The sequence below is a fragment of the Berghia stephanieae genome, chromosome 2, assembly GCF_034508935.2.
Source record: "Berghia stephanieae isolate SIO BIC M18660-M18661 chromosome 2, UCSD_Bste_1.3, whole genome shotgun sequence".
NCBI classification, from domain to species: Eukaryota; Metazoa; Mollusca; class Gastropoda; order Nudibranchia; family Aeolidiidae; genus Berghia; species Berghia stephanieae.
Window position 1 is genome coordinate 84,121,698 of NC_088361.1, and position 24,054 is coordinate 84,145,751.

The window sequence follows — 24,054 nt, forward strand, 5'->3', positions numbered from 1 at the left end:
TTAAAAGACAACTTGGGCACTGAAGGTTGCAATGAAAGCTATAGAACATAAGAATAAACTTAATTTTTCTGGTTGAAATCAAATCAAGATGACTAATTTTTAAACATCTTGCAGCTTTTATATTTCAAACGTTAAATTAGTTAAATAATACAGAGCATCTGCCCGACAAACCCATTGAACCACTTTATCAATAGGAGACTTCCGTTTCTTGTTGCTACATTCTAGCGTCAAAATGGCTGCTGAAATTTTGTGGCAGGATCGAGATGTAAAATTTGATGTGGCCCCTAGGTATTTAGTATTTATATGTTGTTGTTTTTTCTTGAATCAAACGTGTAGATTGTATCATTTAGTTTTATATGTCTCCTGTCATGTGCGTCGACATTACAATTTCACTGGGCGCCAGTTTCCTTCAGCACTTTAAACTTTAACTTTAACTTTAACAATAAAGTTTATGAAAAAAAGTCTCCCCCAAACCCCCTACTAGAACATAATTAAAAAAGTCCCCCCCTCCCAAACCCCCTACTAGAACAAGAATACTGGGGATGTAGGAGCTTTAGGAAGGCCTCCCCTTTATGACTATTGATAATTATTATAGTGATAGAATAACCATTGCCATTGTCGACTTTAACTTTAACTTTAAATAATAGTATAGACAACTGCATTTCTCTAAATTCTTCTTCCCAAGAGGATGGATGATAGCCAGTGGTTATCAAGGCTTTTAAGCAGGTTAAGGCATTACTTCTTTAAAATATTGCTAAGCGTCTCTTCAAGAACAACAGAGGCTAAGTTACTTGCGATATCCAATCAATATTCAATCAATTCAATGCCACTATTTAATACCTTTTTAAAAAATTATTTTCTGTAGTGTAAGTGTCTCTAAATTCAAAATCAATTTGTCTGAAAGTCCACATACAGGTGTCACTCCAATAACTTGCTTACCTGGAGTTGAAGTGATATTGCAAGTAATGGCAATGGCAAACACTTACACATTCTGTTTCATCCTTTTATTAAAAGTTGTTTATTTTAATTTGAAGATATTTTGCAATGTTTATTTATAATATATGATACATAACTAAATAGTATAAATCCAGAATGATTATAAGAATGAATATAAGAATTCACTAAACCGGAACAAACCATGGAAGCCATTTTTGATTTTGTTTGAAGCTATTCAGTTTTTAGTCTGATTAGTTTCCCATGACTCAAACTCAAATAACTGTGTACCAGATATGAGGCGGACAGGAAATTTGACCTTGGCCTTTCTCGGTTTTTATGAATTGGCCTAAATTTGTGACACAGTAAGAAAAATAATGGTAACCTCAAAAGCGAACAACAACGAGTTGCAAATCTGAAATGCTACTCAACAAAGCAAATAGGGAAATGGCTAGCAGGCAGTATATTTTTGGAGGGTTTTATTTTCGATTTATTTTTGTTATTGACAATTAGATATTCTTGGTGCAAATGAAAATACCAAATGAATAACTGAGTATCAGGTAGTCTAAACTTCCTTTATTTGACGAGAAAGACAAAATCATTGACCATTTGGAAGTCCAATTATAGAAAGAAAACTATTAAAACTCCTCAAAGATCGAAGGGGACAAAAGACAAAGTAACAGCGGTCTAAAGGAAGATCTTTTCATGGTGTCCAATAAAATTAGGACAAAATGATACATATTATTGTGATGGTGTTAGTGTTAGACAAGTAACAATGCTTCTACTGGCCTAAGTAGGTTTATCAGCCCCGACTCATTTGATATGGACAAAACAGAATTTCTTCTGAACTCTTCTTCTATCAGTTCCTCACCCTCTCCCACTGTTCGAACTGCGTCCCACAGAAAAAAGAGGATCTCATAGCATCTGTGCTGCATCCCCCATTCAGCCTTCTGTGATTGCTCACGTATATTTAAGTTTGAGTCCAAATATCCATGGGAGACTATTCAGACTCGAGTCTGAATTGCCACTTTGATAGTTTTCTTACTTCACTGTAAATCCCCCATCATGAGAAATGTATGCAGTTCGATAATGGGAAACATCGATAATATTTTCAAAGTAAAATAGATTATTTATTGGTTCAATAGTTTGAAATGGAGGACTTTCGCTTTTTCACATCAATTATGATGGGTATTTAAATTTAGATATTTTATAGTGGTTCACCTAACTCGACTGCAAACGTATTGCTGTTTTAGATAGTATTTTACCTTACAAACATTAATTCATGTTTTATTGCTCAGAAATTAACACTTTTATAATAGAATTGAAAAGTTTCAGTTATTATTAAAGCAACACTTGCCTTTAAAGCACTAAGATTTTAGTATCTTTCTTTATCTGGTCAGTTTGGGGGGTGGGTGGGGATGGTATACGGTGATCTTACCCGATTAAAAAAAAAAAAAAAATTTAGGGGGAGGGGGGCAGGGGATCGCAGGGTGTCCCCATGATTTAAATACATTTTAAGGAAGGGGGGGGGGGGGGGGGAGGAGGGGGTCTTACCCTGATTTGTAAAAAAACAAAACTTTTCGTTTATTTGACTGATGATGGTTATCTGAGAATTCAAAGCACTAAGATTATAGTGTCTTTTATTCAGGTCAAGGGGGATTCGGAGTTTCTTCCAAAAAGTTGCACTCTCTTTCTCTCTCTCTCTATCTCTTTCTCTCTCTCTCTCTCTCTCTCTCTCTCTCTCTCTCTCTCTCTCTCTCTCTCTCTCTCTCTCTCTCTCTCTCGTATCTCAATTAAACAGAGGAGGTGGAAGGGGTTGAGTTCAGCAAATCAGGATAATTCAGATTTTGTTTTATTATAGGCGGGGAGGAGGGTCTCAATTAACATGCTCATTTCTGATTACTTTTCATATATATTGAATTGTTCTTCTAGTCAATTGAATCTTCGAACTGGAGAAAAGCTCATTGATAAATTGGATGCTGTTGAAGACACTAAAGGAAATAATGGAGATAGAGGTAAGATTGGTCGAATCCATTTGATATTCATCCAATAAGTTTAAAGTCTCTATACTAATTATGGACCGCAAATTGTTGAGAAAGAACAGAGATAATTTTTTTTTCTCTAAAAAGTCAACTTTGATGTTTTAACTCAATGCCCGTCACATAAATTTTTTCTGCTACCACTGTGCATAAGGGTTTCTATATTTAGATAAAATGTTTAACTAAGAATGGAAGTTTTCTCCAATTGTGATTGCCAGCATTATAAAACAGACCTGAATAGGTTTTATTTTTATTTTTTTTGGAGAAAGGAATAAAATGTGTTATCTCCATGCTGTAAAATGTAAAGTCAGCTGCATGAGTGATCCATTACCCTCAAATCCAACTTATGTCTTCGTAAGCTGATTTAAAAAATAGGACATTTTATTTTTATGCATATAAAGACACTTTATCTCCATGTCCTCAAGAAAAGATATACCACGTTTCATTTCATTCCAAAAAAAAATAATAAAATGCAATTGTTGGCTTTGAAATCATCATGATGCAATACTGATTTGATTTGAAACAATGGATAACATATTATGTAAAATGCACATTGTCGACTAGGAGAAATTAAGACTGAAAAGCTCTTAGAATACGATGATAAGCCAGAGATAGGCACTTAGTGATAAATATGTAGTTATTATCATTTCCAAGATTGTTTTTGCACTTTCAACAAAGAATTGGTCATTATGTAGTGCATAATGTTTATACATCATTTTACAAAATAATATAATTGATTTTTCTCTCCAACAGGATGTCTCAGGGTTACAAACTTAAGAATCATATGGAGCTCTATTGAAATGCCAAGAGCAAACTTATGTAAGTGTTATTTACTTTTATTGTAATTTTCATGCATTTTTCTAACAAAATAATCACTGCGATGTTTTCATGGGATCATTTTGCAATCTAACATCAAAAGTAGTGCTTGGTGTCTCGCATGACAATGTATCTTATGATCAGAATTTTTTTTTTTCTCATTATTTAGGCATAAAATGCATTGTCTGTACATGAGGGAGTTGATTAAAACCTAAAATGTTCTTAGACGCCCATTTTGTGAAGTTGGGCATACCTAGCCTAAATTTTATCGTTCATGCAAAACTGGAAACCAGTATCAGTGTCACTGCATTTGCAAAAAAATAAAAAAATAACACAACAACAAAAAATGGCAAATATCTGATTTGGTCAGAAATGGCTCGTAGTATTTATTTTTAAATTCATGATACATTCTTCAACTAGAGTATTCATTCGTGATAGTGGTATACAGAAATTCTAAAGGATATGTAATGTCTTGTTTATTCCTGGATTTGTCTTATTTTGAGATATCTGGTATCATGAAGGGAAAGATGAATTTATCCACTCGTTTCCTGTTGTTACATTCTTGCTATAATATTCAACCCTATTTCAAGATTAAAGCAATGTTGTGAATACCCATACTTTTTCAACTTTTACTTTTTGTTAATTGTCAATTATCTCCACAGCCATTGGCTTCAATTGTGTCATTGGGATATCAACAAGAACAGCTGTATCGGTAAGTAGCTGAATTAATTTAATAAATCCTAAAGTTTTGTGAATTTAGAATGCTAAGCTGTGAACTGTGAAAAGGATTGAACAAATAATGACTATAACAGCTTTAAAAAATAATGACATGCTTAACACAAAAAGCTTCAAATAAAAAACTCTTCTTCAGCGACAAAAAAAAAAAGATGGTTAAATTGTGTAACTTTCCAAAGATTCTATTAATTTTTTTTTCATAGTTTTGACATTAGTTAGTAGAGTATTTATCGGTTTCAATGTACTGTTTCTAGAGAAACAAAATAAAGGTAGCACATAAATTATATAAGTTAAAAGACTTTGAAAATTGATTTTTATTGTCTTGAAAATCTGATGCAGGAATAAAACAAACTATAGAATGAACAATTGGCTTGATGCAATTTATTTTGTATAAATACATGGATTCCTAAAAATAATACTATTGATGATGATGATATTTATATTTGTTTCAGAAACTTAGAGGAACTGTTGAGGCTCTATACATACTGTGTAAATCTCATTCAACTCGGTTCGAATTCATTTTTACAAATTTGGTAAGGGTGTCAGATTCTTTTTTTTTTTTTAATGTTTTTGTTGGGTTTTTTTTTTTTTTGTTTGCTTTTTTGTTTTGTTTTTGTTTCTTTTGTTTTGCTAATTTCTAACCTTATGTCTAATGTATTTGATACCGTATCTATAATATATTTGTTTTGAATTTTTATTTTATGAAAACGCATTCACATTACAAACTTGGGTATAATTACTTGCCTTTCACCAATAGTTATACAAGGAGAGCTAGCATTAATTTATCATGAACTGTCTTTTACTCAGTCTGATATGTATGTATAAAAAAGATAGCTTAAATGATCTTTTTTGAAGTGATTGTATTTTTCACTCAATAGAATTCTGTTCTTATCAAAAGTTCAGTATGTTGTTAATGATTTTTTCCCCCCTAAAGTAAGCATTTTTGTTGTGCAATTTTCAGGTCCCTGGAAGCCCAAGACTGTTTACATCAATAATTTCTGTCCATAGGTAAATTTATCAGAAAGTAGTTGTTCTTATTTTTCAGATTTTTTTCGTCGTACATAATCATAATAATAATAATAATAATAATAATAATAATAATAATAATAATAATAATAATAATAATAATAATAATAATAATAATAATGATGATGATGCTAATAATAATAATAATAATAATAATAATAATAATAATAATAATAATAATAATAATAATAATAATAATAATAACAGTAGTAATAATAATAATAATAATAATAATAATAATAATAATAATAATAATAATAATAATAATAATAATAATAATAATAATAATGATAATAATAATAATAATAATAATAATAATAATGTGTTTTACACTCTTTGCTGAGGCCCTGGAACACTTCACATTGTAAGCCGTCAAAATCCTAACTTGGTGGTAGTGGTTACTCATTTGAAACTCATGAGTTGCCATCCAAAAGATGTTTTTGAAATAGAAAAGTTTTGAATTTTTTCTTGAAATTGTCCACTGAGGTCATAGGTCATAAAGGCTCACGGAGATAAGTGGTCGGTCCATACTTTTCAAATGATCTATCACCGAATGCTTTTAATCATCATCCTAATCATCATCATCATTATCGTCATGGGGAAATGGGCTGAAATCTTGTTGCCCCCTTTTAGCACGCTCTGAGAGTTTTTTTTAGGATACATGACAGGGAAATATATTAATATCCTGTCAAAGCGCCAATGGCTGCACTATATTTGGTCCTACATTCTTAAGAATTATGACTGTTTGGCAATTTCAATGATTATTTTAATCATGGTTTGATAAACATGGATTGACACTATAGCCACCAGATACTTCTGCTGTGCACTGAGTGAAATAAGAAGTTAGTTCCCTGTGATTAGCTACAGCAATGAGTTTAGTCTGAGAAGCGCACTTTAGCAGTAAATATTTTCAAGATAGATTATTATGCACTTATCTTCATATATTGACAAATAGAGATTTTAGTTAGATTATGCACTTATCTTTATATATTGACAAATAGAGATTTTAGTATTAAACAATAGAACTTTATTTGTTTTTCAGGGCCTATGAAACTTCAAAACTATACAGAGATTTGAAATTAAGAGGTGCTTTGATCAAAGATAAACAGTTGAGACTCTTGCCGCAAGAAGAAGTTTACGATAAAGTAAATGGTGTATGGAACCTTTCAAGTGATCAGGTATGTGACACTTTTTTTTAATTGATGTAATGTTTTCTTTGTTGCTGATACTTGCAAAGTATGCAAAATTGTTATTGAGTTTCACTGTGTTTGGCATTATCAGTTTCTTTTATTTTTTTATTTTTTTTGTCCTTGTAAAATTAAACCATAAGCATGTACAAGTCAAGACCACCATGTTATTTTAATTTTAAACAATTACATCAAATAATTTCTAAATGCCCTTTGTGGAACACTTTCAATGTTAAGTAGGCTTCAAGGTAATCATAATCGTGCAATGTGATACTCAGAATTATTATCTTCCCTTTGTAACTTTAAAGCACTGCTGCATTGTTTAGTAGTCTTTCAGAGACACTAGGCCCATGGTGCCGGAGTTTATCCCGGTTTCCACAGCCTGAAATGGACAATAGCAATTGCCTGCTACCCTTTCAAAAGGATGTCAGTCTATCACAAAGTATTTTCCACCTGATCTAACAGACCCAGCTATCAATCACTGCTGGGCGGACTGGGGATCAGAAAAAAATCCTGACTTCACCAGAGATTGATCTCATCCCTTTTCATGTGCGAAGTGAGTGCTCTACCAATGGAATTATTGGGCCCCCTAGTTACATTTTATGGTCTTGAGCAAATCACCTAGCCTTAGCTCTCCTAGCACAGAACTTATTATCCAACGGTAACTTTCTCAATTTAGGAGACAAAGTTAACAAAGACAGAGAGAGAATTTGCTCTAAATAATAAAATAATAATCAAAAAATATAATTCCCTCTATACATCTGCAATGGGAAGTTTGTCTTTGGGGTCTAGAGCAAGGGAAGACTTGAATAACCCAGGAGTCAGCTCCAACACACCGTCTCAAAGTAAGCTAGGATGAGGTGAATTTCTCAGAATTGCACAGTGTGGCATGTAGTCGAGGCTTGTTACCTTTCAGGGTATGAAGCAAAGACCATTCTGCTGAGCCATGCTGCCATTGTAGGGGGATAAGACAACAGTGCAGCTATGTGGTCTTGTGGTATTACACTGGCTTTTGGATCGGAAGGTCCTGGGTTAGAGCCTCGCTCGGCACATAGTTGAGTCCTTGGAAAAGGCTCTTTACTCACATTCTCTCCCTGTACTCGGGTGTAAAATGAATACCTGGCTGTTAACAGAATTGAATCTGTCCAAAAAAAACCCCCAAAAAACTGTAATATCGCCTAACAGGTGACTTGTCCCGTCCTAGATGTTAAGTTTGCTGTTGGCCAGGGACCCCTTGTAAAGTGCTTTGAGCACTTTTAGTGGATATTGCGCTATATAAAAAGCTCAGTTATACAGTAATGATATGATTGCTGTTGAGGATAGTTTTGCGATTTTGTCATTGCAGGGAAATCTCGGTACATTCTACATAACAAATGTTCGTCTCATGTGGCATGCAAATATTAATGAGTCCTTCAATGTCAGCATTCCATACATTCAAATGGTGAGTATTATTGTAATCGAAAAGAAAGATCAAATCAAAGACACTTAAACTTTACACAGGTGTGCCGGGGAATCAAATAGCTTAATTTTTTACTTTATACTTTTGAAATATAGACTAGACAATAATTTAATGTAAATTATCAGTTATGAGTTTGTAATGAACAAAAAAAATATATATATATATAACAGCTTCGAAAAAGAACAAAATATAAATCACAGAACGTTTTGGGAATAAAAACCCTCTTCAGTCAGTCAATAACAAATACAATATAGAAAGAGAGAGAGAGAGAGAGAGAGAGAGAGAGAGAGAGAGAGAGAGAGAGAGAGAGAGAGAGAGAGAGAGAGAGAGAGAGAGAGAGAGAGAGAGAGAGAGAGAGAATTTTTGGAGGTATGAGAGATTTTTTTAAAATGTGTGTTTAGTTGTTTACTTCTATGTCATTGTATTTCCTTCTTTTATTTTCAGAAATGTATTAGTCTATGGCAATACCCCATGTCAATTTCCAGAAATGGATAAATAATATTCATCTTTTCTTACATTATCTTATCTTATCATACATGCTCTATTGCTTTAAGGTCTCTGGATACGTAAAATATATTTCAATCACAATAATGCCTATCTCTAATATAAGAATCTGGAGCTCAATGAACTTGAATTAGAGAGAATGGTTTTCTATGACATCGCCCTATGCCACTCCTACACACCTTCTTTATCTTTTGCAGAAAACTGTCAAAGTGAGAGATTCCAAATTTGGCATTGCTTTAGTTGTCGAAACATCACCTGTGGTACGCTTTATCTTTATTTATATTAAGAATAGTCTTTTTTTGCTTTACTCCTAACAATAGATTAAAACGATTTTATTACAAATTAAAATAAATAAATAAATAAATAATGATAATATTTCTTTTTAATGATAATAATAATAAATTTAAAAAATATTTTGAAAAATAAAAAATAAATATATAAATAAATTTTTAAATAATAATAATATAAATAAATAAATAAATAAATAAATAAATAAATAATATAATAATAATAATAATAATAATAATAATAATAATAATAATAATAATAATAATAATAATAATAATAATAATAATAATAATAATAATAATAATATTAATAATAATAATAATAATAATAATAATAATAATAATAATAATAATAATAATAATAATAATAATGCTTTTGTTCATCACACACACAAAAAAAAGGAAATTTGCATGTGTGTTAAAAAATATAGACCTTCTAGATACAAATAAATGATGTGCTGACAAGGCCTTCACAAACAAACTCGTCTGTTGTCACCGGAGGCCAACACCATGCAGATTATTATCTATAGATTTGCACAAACTTAATGAGAAAATGAACAAATGACTGATTTTTAGATGTTTATGTCATGGAGGAGTGCACTTCTTACTCTTTTGTCATGTTTCTTAGGAATATGTTTTACTCTTTATTTCCAGTGATCCTCCAAATTATTCTTCTGCATGCGTTTTATTCAATCTGTCTTTAGAAATAGATATCAACCCATATGATGCATATTTACTAGAGAATTCAATTTTATTTCTTCTTCTTTTACCAGAGTGGAGGATATGTATTGGGTTTCCGAATTGACCCACTAGAGAAGTTACAAGCCACTGCCAAGATGATTCAAAATCTGCACAAGGTTTACAGTGCTTGTCCCGTGTTTGGTGTGGAATTTGACGTGGATAGCACGGTATTGTCTTTGTTAATCATAACACAGGATGTTTAAGCAGATGTGGTATCATAACTATTGGTGATAATAACTATTATTGTCAATCTTATATTATTATTTTATAATCATCATCATCATCATCATCATCATCATCATCATCATCATCATCATCATCATCATCATCTATACTATTGTTTATCTGTTCATTCATTTCTCGATTTATTTTCTAAAATTTGTTCTCCAATCAGCCCCAATCTATGGAAGAGCTCACACATGCACCAATCCAAGACGATATTGAAGTGGAATACGACAACCAAACAGATGCATTTGCGGTAAGTTCTCTCTCTCTCTCTCTGTCTCTCTCTCTCTCTCATTCTCTCTCTCTCTTTCTCTCTCTCTCTCTTTCTCTCTCTCTCTCTCTCTCTCTCTCTCTCTCTCTCTCTCTCTCTCTCTCTCGCTTTTACATAGCGCAATATCCTCTAAATGTGCGCCAAAGCGCTTTACAAAGGGTCCCTGACCAACAGCAACAAGTAACATTTAGAACGATTCATGACATGACACCTGTTAGGTGATATTACAATTTTTCCTACAGAGGCAACACAGTTAATGGCCAGGTTCTCATTTTACACCTGAGTATGGTGAGAGAATGTGAGTAAAGAGTCTTTTCCAAGGATTTAAAGCGAGTCTCATACCACAAGACCACATAGCCGCTCAACGACAATTTTTATCATGTGATAGGTGCCATGCTATATCGGACAGTTCTGGTGGATCTTTCCTATGTATTTCTTGCTGTAAGTAAATTGTCTGAAAGCCTCTTTTGTCTTGTTTTGTTTTCACAGGCGTACTTTGCAGATGGAAACAAAGAAGCGGATAGGGAGCCAGTGTATTCAGAAGAACTCGGTTTAGCTGTGGAAAAGTTAAAGGAAGGCATCACAATTTCTGGATTATGGGAAGTTATTACTGCATGAAATTATTAAATGTGATGTCACCTCAAAACAGTATTATGTTGGTTTTATTATCATGTTAATAATTGAGTTATAAGCTTAGCATAATACAATCCCGTTAAGATTAATGCCTTTGTTGAAAACACTGAGTTCTGATACTTCAACTTCAAAAATCATAAATTTTCTAGTTTTCGTCAATTTGACTTTATAGTCAATTTTTAAAAATCTATTGCATTCCAACATGATAACGTTTTGAAGCAGTGGGTCAGGTGTATGACGATAACATAGCGGATTGATTGAGGCATTCCTCTATGCTGATAGTTTTAAAAGATTAGGTTTTGATTAGTTTTTAGAAGTTTAATGGCAATTTAAACTTGGCAGCTGAAATAAGCAATCAAGTAAAAATAAATGGTGCACAGCACATCTGTGTTCATTTTTGCGCCCTGTCAGCACTATTAGCTCACCTGTGCCCTGGAAAAAGTTGGACAAAGGGGAAAAGTTTCATACAGGAACTAGCAAAAAATTCCATGTCTTAAGGGATGCCGACAGAGAGGTGATTTACCCCTCCCCCCCCCCCCCCCTTCCCCATCCCTCCTAAAAAATATTTAAAAAAAAAAAAAAGAAAAGATATTTATGATATCATCTCTTACATCCAAATATAACAAAAAATAAGAAAAAAACCCCAACTCTCACACAAAAATGTTCCCATCTGTTTGTACAAAGAATGATACTAATACTATCCAATCCAATTTAATTCTTACTATTGCTACTTCAACATTGAAGATAGCCGCAACAATCGTGTGGTGTGGGGTGGTTTTAGGTTATGACTCTGTATCACAATAATTATGAATTCCTGTAAATTTAAGAAATAATAATAAATAATAAAATTCCCTTTATTCATCCCATAGGGGAAATTTGTCTCTTGGTTCTATTCTATGGGAAGACTGGAATAACCCAGGCATCAGCCGCGGTACAGCGCCGCAAATTTCTTATAATTGTCAGATTTTCTTATGTTGTTGGAGAGGGAAACCCATAATCGGGTTTTTTGTGTTGTTGTTGTTGTTTTTGTTTGTTTGTTTTTTGGGGTTTTTTTTATTGGTTGTCATTAATTGGGATGACAGTTTGTCCTAGTATAACTTTAATAAAGATCCTCAGATACTTGGGCAAAACCAAAGCGTTTTATTTCAGGAAAAGATTAGAGAGACCATGGAAGAGTCAGCAGGTTTAGGGGGATGAAAGATACTCTATCTGATCTAAATAGCACCCTTTAGTTATTGAATTGTTTTAAACAATATTAAGAATTTTCAATTTAAAATGAGGACAAATGAGTCGCTTTCAGGTCGTGGCCCTTTAGGTGAGACCAATTGATTCACAAATAAATAAATCTACATAGATATTGCATTAGTTTGGGTGGGGAAAAGTCTACAATTGAACCAAATATTTTGTATGCTTCTGTTGCAATTAATACAGTTTTGATTTATAATTCTAAGTTCTGAGTTCGATCCACAATAGTTAATTTAAAGAGAAAGAGAGTAAGGCATTTAAACTATGACAAATAATAAAACTAACTAAAATGGCTCATTTGCCACAGCTTAGCAGTGGTTTTAATGATTAAGAAAAAGAGACTTAACTTCTTGTTAACTTAAACGCGTTTTTATATTCTTCCAATTTTTGGGTTAAAAAATTACTTGCCAAATTTCCCCTTTTTAAAAAAAAGCATGACATTATTGTAGCGGCTTATAGATAGCATCTTCCTGAAATTTCACCTAAAAAAAACTTGAATAGTGATGGAAAACTATGGATAAAAATAGATGTCTCTATCATTTTTAGTTTTTAAGCTATTTCAGTTCTTTATCGGGTAGTAATAAAAAAACACACTGTATATATTCTTCCAATTGTCGAGCAATCTGTGAAATACTCTTATGCTTATAGAAAGTGAGCACCATGTCTTGAAACAGTTTTACTCTTCTCAACCAATACGAGCTGATCTTCAGTAATGATAAATCATATTGATGTAGTAAAACTTAGTAAACTGTAGTAAAACAGGGGGCAGCGTGGCTCAATGGTAAGGTCTTTGCTTCGCACCCAAAAGGTACCAAGTTCAATCACCCACCGCTGCGTTGTGTGGCCTTGAGCAAGTCACCTCATCCTAGCTCATTTTGCGGTGTTGACGCCTGGGTTATTCCAGTCTTCCCTTGGAATAGACCCTAAAGACAAATTTCCCCTTGGGGATGAATAAAGGGAATTTTATTTATTTATTTAAATTACAGCATGTGCATATTGCGTTGGTGAGTAAATAAAGGAGTATTTTGTTTGTGTATATAAAAACCTTATAACTTATATGTCATTTGTCTACGATACAAAAGTCCAAGTCTGGCCTGAAGTGAATGATTGAATAAAGAGAGAGAGAGAGAGAGATAGAGAGAGAGAGAGAGAGAGAGAGAGAGAGAGAGAGAGAGAGAGAGAGAGAGAGAGCTTTGTGATATAATAAATATGATGTTGTTAAAGCTAAATACCATTCCTTGTTTTGTTAGTCCTTTGCTGTTATGTGCGTTATCTACAGTGAAACGTGGTGAAATCGAAATTCGAGGGACAATGAAATTGCCTATTTCCGGCGAGACATATATTATTATTGTTATTTTTAAAGAATGATAATAGAAAACAGAATGATCAAAAGATGATACTCATGTATGACTAGCATATTTGTATATAATTCTCGACTTACCTCCCTTTGATAATAGGTGGGGGGAAAGACAACATTCCTCTTGAATAGTGCTACACAATAACAATACAAGAAAAAAAAAAATCATCCCAAAAATTCAGCTTGCCTCAACTTGAGATTGAACATCAGATCTCTCCTGTCAAACATGCAACCATTATTACACCAGAGAATTTGGATGATTCTTGCTTATATTCCTCACATTAGTACACTCTTCGACAGTGAACCCTTCCCTGCGTTATAATAATCATTGAACACCAAAGACTGAGTACAAAGACAATAGAGTAACCTCCATTTTTATTTTGAAAATATCAAAGTGGCTTTAGGGAGCACGCCTGACCGGAAATTAGGAGGTCTGAGGTTTGAACCCCACTCAAGGCTGGCTGATTTGTTGGGATGGTTTTTTTCATATATTTTTCTGTTTGCTTTATCGGGCACTGGCTCATACACACTTTTTTTTTTTACTTAACTTTTTACTTTTACACTCGTCATGCAGAGGGCCTCCACCTTGGGCTGTCCTTTGCCTTTTTCTTTGTTGCGCCTCCCAGGCGAAGTTACTGGTCTGAGATCTTCAGACAAGCTTTTCGAGATCCTTATGGTGTAGGGGGCGAAGTGGCCGAGTGGTTAAGGTATTGCACTGTGACCTGGAAGGTCCTGGGTTCGAATCCTGCTTCAGGCACTTTCGTATTTTTCTTTGGGCAAGATTATTAACCCCCAATTTGATCACTTGGACAACATGGATGATTCCTGTTGACATCGGGCATCTTGTTTGATGAATTATATTCCTTCGTGGAATGCTGAGGCAACGATTTCTTATGATGTCGTGCTGGAAGGGCATTTTTTTTTATGGTGTAGATTCCAGTCACAGGGATTGGATGGTTATGTTGCTGCTCTTTTGTCTCAACTCGTTTACACTTCTTCTTTATTATGGCAGCAGCTACTAATGGCGGAAAGTATTTTGCAATAAACCAGCTTCCTATTAAAAAAGTGTCAAGTACGAGTTGTTCTCATTCGTTTCATCTTATAGAAAATGGCTGGAACTCTGCCTCATGTTCATATCGTTAGTGGAATGCATTTGTCATCGATTTTGTCCCTCTATCGTATCCAACAAAGTGAATACCGTAATGAGAAACAATATATCCAAAAGCTTGATGGTTTCTGTGAGTGAACTAAACTCACAAGTCACACAACACATAGAAGCAAACGCATTAACTCAATACCTCATGAGTCTGGTTATCAATTATACCAGTATTAGTTTGGCTCATATGTATTCACATATAATCACATATTAGCTCAAGCAAAGCAAAGAGAAGTGAATATCAGAACATAAAATTTTAATCACAATGTCGAGTATAAAAACACACATTAGGTCACATAAAGTCTTTTTTCTTCAAACTCTAGTGTGATTTTCACCACCAACCAAAATCCACACAGATAATTAATAAATTCATTAGACAAAATTATGAATTTCATACGTTTTTTTATATTCCACTATATCTGTTTTTCTTTTTGACTTCAATTATCGTATCATTATTATTATTATTATTATTATTATTATTATTATTATTATTATTATTATTATTATTATTATTATTATTATTATTATTTATTATTATTATTATTATTATTATTAGGCCTATTATTATTATTATTATTATTATTATTATTATTATTATTATTATTATTATTATTATTATATACTACTAAAACAATTCAGATGTTGGTCATAACTGCCCCTCCCTCATAATTTTTCTATTTTTTAAATTCCAAATAAATTTATTGATCCCACTGAAACCATTTGAAACGTTTTCCCTTAATATTAACATCTAATTTGTCGAGTTGTACAATGCAAAACTGAGTATTTTAAAATTTGAACCGTCGTCAGTATCAAATATTATGCTTAGACTTAGACATAAACTGAAAAGATTTGAAACCAATAAAAAGATTATAATAATAAATGTCAGCATCTTGGAGTTATATAAATATAAAAGTATTATTTGTTTACCAATTCCTTGAGATTTGTGGTATATTTAAATTTAATAGGACTATGGTAGCGTTTATTTGTAGAATGGATGTTTATTATTCACAGGAAATTCAAAAGTTATCATTTTTTTTACAATCAAATCTAAAGAATCTAGGCCCTGGCATTGTAAATTTAGACACGAAACTGATATTAATATTAAATTCGCAATATGGTTTGCAAAATCTCAACAACAAAAAATGACGCAAAATATGTCCATTACAACGATATTAAACTGGGCCTATTACTATTATCGGGTTCGGATGTCAGACCTGCATATATGTAACATATGTAAACATATACCTCGCATAGTTGACATGAGATATTTTCTATTTTAAGAAAATTAAATATTATTCCTGCTGATACCAATAGAATATGAAGAATGTGGTTTTGGCATATTAGAGAAATGTTAATTGGTAAATATTCTGTCTTCAGTCCAGAATGTGTGCACTTCATAGTATGACCAACGATCTTTTTTTTTCTTTTTTTTCTTTTTCTTTTTGGTATGACCATTTCTGGTATAGATAGAGAGAATTCTATATTGATCGTGTTACACCGTAAAACGCACGTTCGGAGAATTTTGTTTTTGACAATAAAAAAAAATCTAACATGGTGTGTCGCGGGAAACGGAGAACTGAACCCGAAGTATATTATTTGGATATAATAGCCATATAACATTTATATATATATATATATATATATATATATATATATATATATATATATATATATATATTAAATTTGTTGTTTTTTTAAACGTCTCTAAATTCTTACTAAATTAGTAATGGCATTAGAATAGAAAAGAATACAATGACCCAAAGAAGGGCAAAGAATAGAAACAAGATTTCATATCTTACATTGCATTCTAACCCACCTAGTCTGTTTATTCTTTTCTAGTACTTCTTCCCTTATTTTACATAACGCGTATAGGCCTATCTAGTTGTATTCATTCTTCAGCATCCTGCTTTCCTCCTCCGTCATCTGAGAATATCCAAGCTTATAATTTTTCCTTATCCGGCTGAATCTTTTGAAAGCAATGACACCCATGAGTGTGAAGCTGATGATGACCACAGCGGTCACCGTCACCATCCCGTAAACAAACGTCTGGTCCACATCTCCGTCACTTTCCTGAAATGGAAATAATTGTGTATTAGTTTTAACCCCCTCCTGACCACCCATAGGAAAATCGTCACATTATGTTACGATGCAGCCAACATTTTTCTCATTCTAATTTCTTTTGTACATCATAGTATTTGAACAAAAATGTTTGCTGTAGTTAAAGTATATTGACACTGCGTTGAAGAGCTCGTTTAGCAACAAATAAAAATAAATAAATTAAAAAATAATAATAATAAAAAAAAAAAATATATATATATATATATGTATGTATGTATGTGTGTGTGTGTGTGTGTGTGTGTGTGTGTGTGTGTGTGTATGTATGTATGTATAGCAACAACTAACAGCTTTTAAGTGTGAGTGAAATAAATCTATTTTTGTAGAGGTTGGATGTGAAGTTTTGGGGACAATCAAGAAAATGGCCGGTAAGGAGAGAGTTAACCACACACTTCGATTATTGGTTGCCGATTTGCTCACTTTGAACAACAAGGTTGAATCCTGTTGACAACAGACTTTTGCTTGATAGATTATCTATATTTCTTCGTTGAATGCTTAGAAGACTGCATCCAACAATTGCGCACAAAATGAGCGGGGCTTTTCTTTCTTAAAATTATTTTATTTTATTTATTCGCGAGGTCCCAGGTTTGAGAGTTTTTACCAAGATTAGGGTAATTTAAGTCGATCGATATTTGAAGGACGAGTTTTCTAGCCTAACTTTTTTAATACTTTTCTTTCCAGAGTACAGCAGTTTACGGGTTAAAATATAATTGCATGCATCAGTTAATCCAAACATAATATCGTTTTTAGATGATTGGTGACATATTAAACATTTTTTTAAAACAACAACTTGAGCTTTTATATAGTGCAATATCCACTAAACGTGCTCAAATCGCTTTACAAGGGGTCCCTGGCCAACAGTAACATGTGGAACGATACACGACGCCTGTTCAGTAGTGCCGCGCTGAGGACCGGTCCCACGGTCTTTTAGCTGTGAACCGGGGACCGGTCCCAAAGTGGAATACCGGCGGCGGTCCTCACTTCTTATCACCTTTCAACGGTCTCGCGCCATACTACTTCCGCAGCGATTCGTTGCCTCGGTTCTTTGCCTATCTTCCACCAATCACCACCCATCCCACTTAATTAATCGCACCCACCCCCCTTTGCCATACACTAAACGACACAGACGACCATAGAGGCAGACGACCACCTCCCTCAACTCCGCAAACCGCCCTTTCGTGTGTGAGATGGGGGGAACAGGAGGCGCACGCCTTGGACGATTCCATTATACGGGGTAAATTTCAAAATTTACTACACCATAATGATCGCAATGACAATGATCTATGATGAAGGCATGACCCCTCTTCTCTAATGGGTTATTGTTTGAAATGCATGTGACTACTAAAAGATGTTTGTGTTTGTCTGTGTGTGTGTATGTGTGTGTGTGTGTGTGTGTGTGTGTGTGTGTGTGTGTCTCGAACCTAGCAAGTAGCAAGTCCGATTTTTTGTTTTCTTTTGTCCATCTCTTGTCACCACTCCTTTCTATCGCATTGTTGTCATTTAAAATAATACAATAATATTAAAATTTCGTTTGGTGTTTTAACTAATCAAATAATATCAGTTTCATTAGTTTCTTCCTTCCAAAAAACCCAGTTATAACGTCTGTATTTTTAAAAAGTCCAATAGAATATTTGGGGACCCCGATAGCTCAGTTGATAGAGCACTCTCTTTATACGCAAAGGGCCAGAGAACGATCCCGGGTGCAGTCGAGTTTTTTTCTGAATCCCTGTCTACTCAGCAGTGAATGGGTAGTTGGGTTTGTTAGATCTGGCGAAAAGTCACCATCGACCCCACTTATTACTTATTACTTATTACCGCATCCACCCCCTCTTATTATAACTTCACGTCTCTCTCTTACTCTTCAATGCTCGCTGCCCTCTAATGTGTGTGTGTGGGGGGGGGGGGGAGGGGGCGGGGGTAGGAGTTGCGTGTGTGTATCAACGCCACGAACAACTCGATCAACGCCTTGGGCGATTCCATTATCTCCGTTAATGGGGATAAATTTCAAATTTTATTCACGCTAAGTTATCGAAGTAACAATGAAGTACGGTGAGCAAATAAAGAAGGCATCACCCCTCTTCTCTAATTAGGTTACAATTTGAAATGAGTGTGACTACTCCGTGTGTTTTACTCACAAGTCTTTAACGGTTCAAGAATGAACGATCCCACGGTCCCAAAGGTCAAAACGGTTCGAACTTCCAACAGTCTCTCAGGAATGTTCAATGTCGAAAAGGACCGGTCCTATGACCGGTCCTTGCGGTTTTCATTTCCCAGGGACCGTAGGACGTGGTCCTTAAGCTTGCCAAGGACCGCCCCGCACTACTGTTCAGCGATGTTACTATTTTTTTTCCGACAGAGACAACGCTGTCGACGGCCAGGTACTCTTTTTACACTTGACTTAGGCGAGAGAACGTGAGTAAAAGAGTCTTTTCCAAAGACTCAACTATGCACCGAGCGAAAGCTTGAACCCAGGATCTTCTGATCCGAAAGCGAGTGTCATACCACAATAGCCGCACAAAACCACATAAGCACTTTTCATAATAATTTCTACTCACGGGAATATCCATTCCTTGCCCATCGACAACTTGCTCCCCTGCATTCGTTGCTTTGGTAGGCGGCATGTGGTAGTAGTCCGTTGTTGTATAATACAGATAATCTGTAATCTTTTCAATGGCTTCCTCTGCAGCTATCACAGCTTCGATTTCCTCAATTACCTCCTGCTCCGGCGATTCCGTACTGCCCAGCACTTTACCCAGCTCTGACGTGGATCCTGGGGTTTGGGAGGCAGAACCTGGCTTGCCTGGTGTTGGTGCATTTTGAGTTGGATAACCGCCTTGGCATTGTAGATTCATATTGCATGTTTCCAAGACATCTTCGGCTCTACTAGATATGAATGCCCAAGGTTCAAAGCTGAAAAGAATCAATAAGTATCGCTTTTAATTCTTGATAAGCAATGTTTATCAAAAAATTTGATAAAGCAACAATAACAACAACAAAATTAATAAGTAGAAATAAATAAATAAGATCTTATAAGATAATAAAATAAAATAAAAAGTATAGAATCACTTATGTTTTGTGTGTGTTCTTTTTTTCAAAAATATATTGCTATTTTTCAAGATTTTGGTTTTTATTTGTCGATTTATAAGGTTTGAATTAATATCAGGATTGTAGACTGTGAGTTTTGTTTCTTAGAATAAAAAAATGTAATCAATCTCTAATTTGCTTATTCTGTTCAATTTGACATGATAATCAGTCTAGTTCATCTTGGAAATTCCAACCGTTCAATTTGACATGATATTCAGTCTAGTTCATCTTGGAAATTCCAACTGTTCAATTTGACATGATATTCAGTCTAGTTCATCTTGGAAATTCCAACTGTTCAATTTGACATGATATTCAATCTAGTTCATCTTGGAAATTCCAAACAGAAGGGCGGGCTGCATGAAGCCGGTGATCGTGAAAATACTAACGAAAGAGTGAAAATGGAGAGGCTTCGTATGGGAACAAAACAGACAAAGGACGTTTCGGGTACAAACCCTTCGTCAGCCCAACGATACACAAATTAACATGGAAAACAAATAAATTAAAGTAAAATTAAAATGCAAAATAACTTGTATCGTCTGTACACAATGGTGGTTGCAGTATGAATGAAACGTTAACGTGGCGTGGGTAGTCGGCGGGGTGTCCCAAGGGGGTAATAGGGGTGGAAAGAGAGGCCAGCGTGTGGAGGGACAGAATCTACTAGAAAATAATGAAAGATAAAAGATATATTATAATTGTAAGGTTGGAAGAAGTAGTAGTAGTAGAATAAGTGCTAGAAGTTGTATTATTAATAATAAGAAGAATAGTAGTAGTAGTAGTAGTAGTAGTAGTAGTAGTAGTAGTAGTAGTAGTAGTAGTAGTAGTAGTAGTAGTAGTAGTGGTAGTAGTAGTAGTAGTGGTAGTAGTAGTAGTAGTAGTAGTAGTAGTAGTAGTAGTAGTAGTAGTAGTAGTAGTAGTAGTAGTAGTAGTTTTTTAGCAATGACTATCCCGCACAAATCTTTGGGCCTCTTTTTCGCTCACGAAGTGCCCGAATTCGCGTCAAAATATGGGACGAAGCCGTTTCGTATATGCTATTTAAACAAGTTAATTACGACGCTGTTTATCGATGAATATGACTGAAAGTTGGCACACAGTTAGAAAAAAGGTCATTTTAGATTATGTCAAGCGACAAAACTCGTGCGATTACCAGAAGACCGTTAAAAATAGATTTTTACTCTTTGGAGTAAAATATTTCTAATACTACAGGGCCTGGAGGTTTTGTCGCTGACAAGGTAATACATGAACATTTCTTATTTTTGGTTGTAAAATTTCATATGAATATGACGAGTACTTTTCCCGTATTTTACAAAACACCATCCTAATTTGCTCTTCAAGTTTCAATCTTTTAATACACTTATTACGCAAGATACAACCAAAGGTCGAAAAAAAATGCCGAAAAAGCGTCCCATATTTTCGCGTTTTTTTTCCTCTTTGCGGGTCATCCAAATAAATGACACCTTTGAAACTGAATAACTTGTTTATTTATGAATGGATTTTCAAAATTCAAAAACATTTTTACTCAGTGGAGATAGGGCTTTGGTTTTAGACAAAAATTTTCCTCAAAAAGAGAAAAAAACATTTTTCACAGTCATTGCTAAGTTTTTTTCAGAGTAAAGCTAAATATGATAAATATTTGATTTTTTTTTTTTTGAGAAAGCTCACTCTTCCAAAAAGACCCGTTGTTCCATATCACAGGCGGTGGCAGCACAACCATATGTGTTGGTCATCTAGGATAAAAGAAACAAGGAAAGGAAAATTAGGTTTATAATACAATGGAATCCAGATTAAACCAACACCAATAGGGCCAGAAAGATTGGTTGCCTTTAAGCAAAGTTGGCTTTATCAATTATCAGTGGAATACACTTAGATATAGAATAGAAAATATAGGACCAACAAGAAGTGTTGACTTAAAGCAGAAGTTAACATAAAGAGTTGACTATCTATATATTTTTTCGAAACTGTTTTGAAACGTCATCTTCATTTAGATATTTATATCTGATATCGTTTTGATGTTTATATATTATTATTTGATTTATATATGCTTGTCTATCTATCTATGTATTGTATTTTTAACTTCAAACACTGTAAACCAAATGACAAATTGCCATCTTTTTGGACAATAAAGACTATATATCATCATTTATATTATTATAATATTATTATTATTATTAAGCGGACTCCACTGAATGCATTTTGTGTGCGGCTTTGTGGTAAAGTAACGGTAACTTTCTATTATCGAGTGAAGTGGGGAGTTGACTTTCACAACCTGCCAAGTCACATCCAGATAGAAACTGTGACGCACCGTTTCTAAAATGTATTATATTGGGATGAAGTGGACTCTTAAGCGTGGATTTAGAGATGAAATGATGAGATACGGGACCTTGAGGGGTTTCTTTGTGTGTGTGTGTGTGTGTGGGGTGGGGGGGGGGGGTTATTATTATTATTATTATTATTATTATTATTATTATTATTATTATTATTATTATTATTATTATTATTATTATTATTATTATTATTATTATTATTATTATTATTATTATTATTATTATTTCATTGTTGTTTTTTGTTATTTCTTTATTTTTTATTTCTTTATTATTTTTTTTTTTTTTTGCATGCAAGAAGTTGTAACTATTCTCCACCATAAAGTACAAACAATGACCCCACGTGTCATATTTATGGTCATAAATTCAATTTCCAACCCCTAGTCCACCCCGACATAATACCTTTTTGGGCCGGTGGGTCACAAATGAGTTAATAACTTAACATTCTCAAGCAAGCTATTGTAAACCTCGAAATCACCAGAGAAAATTTGAAGTTTAACCTTATCAGCTGTTTTTTCAGAATTTTTTTCTGAAACATCTCATCTCATGTAGTTCCATATTGAAGCAGACGTCGGAGGTCATCTTTCGCCAAGCTGATCTATCTCTTGCCAATTCTATTAAAGCAGCGCCACCTTTCTCAGCTTCATCTGTCCAAATTCTTATCCCTTTCAAATAAGTTATTCTTTGTCTTCCTCTTATTCTTTTTCCATTCATCTTTCCAGTCAAGGCGAGTACTTCCAAACCAGGGTGGCGGATAATGTGTCCTAAAAATTCCATTTGGCGTTTGATGATTTTTTTTATCAGTGATCTTTTTCTGTTTGCCATTTCTAAAATTTCTTCATTTCTTTTCCTTTCCACCCATGACACCCTCATCATTCTTCTGTAAAACAACATTTCCGCTGCCTCCAGTCTTTTAACCATGGTCTTGTTTATGGTCCAGCTCTCACAACCATATAGCAGCACAGACAGTACATAGCAATCCAGGACTTTGATTTTTGTTTTCATGCTAATATTCCTGTTTTTCATAATTGTATGCAGCTGGTTGAATGCATTCTTCGCCATGCCTATTCTTTTCTTTATTTCACAATCTGATTTTCCATTGGATGTTACATTGAAGCCTAAATATTTGAAACATTCAACTTGTTGTATTGTTTGTCCTCTGCTTGTTATTACACAGGCTGGTGGGTTATTATTTTTAGATACAGTCATACATTCTGTTTTAGATATATTCAGTTCCAGTCCCATATTTTCACTACTCCTGACTACAACATCCAGTAATTCTTGTAGTTCATGTTCAGATTCTGCCAGTAGAACCGTATCATCTGCATACCTCAGATTTGTTACATTCTTTCCTCCAATACACACCCCCTTCTTATGTTCGATATCTCTTAATATCATTTCACTATAGAGGTTGAATAAATCTGGAGACAATACACACCTGCCTAACTCCTCTTCTAATAGGTGTAAAACTGCTTAGCTCGTTGTCAACACGCATTGCTGCTTCTTGTTCCCAGTACAAATTCCGTAATATTCTTAAATCTTTACCATCAATGTCCAAGGATGATAGAATTTTAAATAGTTTTTCGTGTTGTACTTTATCAAAGGCTTTTGAATAGTCGATGAAACACATATACAGATCTTTATTTACTTCAATACATCTTTCCATCAGCATTGATAATGTGAATATTCCATTTCTGGTACCCTTGTCCTCAACAAAACCAAATTGCATCTCCCCAATTTCAGGTCGTATTTTATTTCTTATTCTTAGTAAAATTATCTTCAAAAGAATTTTTGTGAGGTGGCTCATTAGGCTAATAGTTCTGTGTTGTTCACAATCAACTGCCCCTGGCTTTTTGGTAATGCTATAAAAATGGATCGTTTCATATCAGTTGGCATTTTTCCTGTGTCATACACTTGATTTAG

The 24,054-nt window shown here is 33.9% G+C and overlaps 2 protein-coding genes across 3 annotated transcripts in view; one reads left to right on the plus strand and one right to left on the minus strand.

Annotated features, from left to right (window-relative positions):
- The first annotated feature begins 209 nt into the window (after window positions 1-209).
- LOC144965692 (BBSome complex member BBS5-like) lies at window positions 210-11,517 on the plus strand. 2 transcript variants are annotated; one of them, XM_078901286.1, is made up of 12 exons: window positions 210-288; window positions 2,866-2,948; window positions 3,726-3,791; window positions 4,451-4,500; window positions 4,976-5,056; window positions 5,485-5,531; window positions 6,592-6,727; window positions 8,082-8,177; window positions 8,897-8,959; window positions 9,760-9,894; window positions 10,122-10,205; window positions 10,713-11,517. In XM_078901286.1, exons 1-12 carry the CDS (start codon window positions 233-235, stop codon window positions 10,839-10,841), a joined length of 1,026 nt encoding a protein of 341 aa, XP_078757412.1. In that variant the 5' UTR covers window positions 210-232; the 3' UTR covers window positions 10,842-11,517. The 2 variants fall into 2 exon arrangements, with proteins under 2 accessions (XP_078757412.1, XP_078757414.1); XM_078901288.1 differs by lacking the exon at window positions 210-288 and adding an exon at window positions 1,235-1,298 and having other exon boundaries at window positions 10,713-11,443.
- A 4,788-nt stretch (window positions 11,518-16,305) lies between these two features.
- Window positions 16,306-24,054, minus strand: part of LOC144963761 (uncharacterized) — a 16,644-nt gene continuing 8,895 nt past the window's right edge. Inside the window, exons 5-7 of the mRNA XM_078897703.1 lie at window positions 21,473-21,537; window positions 19,285-19,639; window positions 16,306-16,684 (exon numbers count right to left, since the gene is read on the minus strand). Of these exons, the coding sequence (XP_078753829.1) occupies window positions 16,493-16,684; window positions 19,285-19,639; window positions 21,473-21,537 (612 nt within the window). The 3' untranslated portion in view covers window positions 16,306-16,492. The remainder of the gene's footprint in view (window positions 16,685-19,284; window positions 19,640-21,472; window positions 21,538-24,054) is intronic.

Excerpts from the sequence above, each read along its gene's own strand:
- LOC144965692 (XM_078901286.1), top strand. The coding sequence starts at position 233 with ATGGCTGCTGAAATTTTGTGGCAGGATCGAGATGTAAAATTTGATGTG. Across the intron at positions 289-2,865 it reads AAATTTGATGTGGCCCCTAG|TCAATTGAATCTTCGAACTG; the intron begins GTATTTAGTATT and ends TTGTTCTTCTAG. Across the intron at positions 4,501-4,975 it reads CAACAAGAACAGCTGTATCG|AAACTTAGAGGAACTGTTGA; the intron begins GTAAGTAGCTGA and ends TATTTGTTTCAG.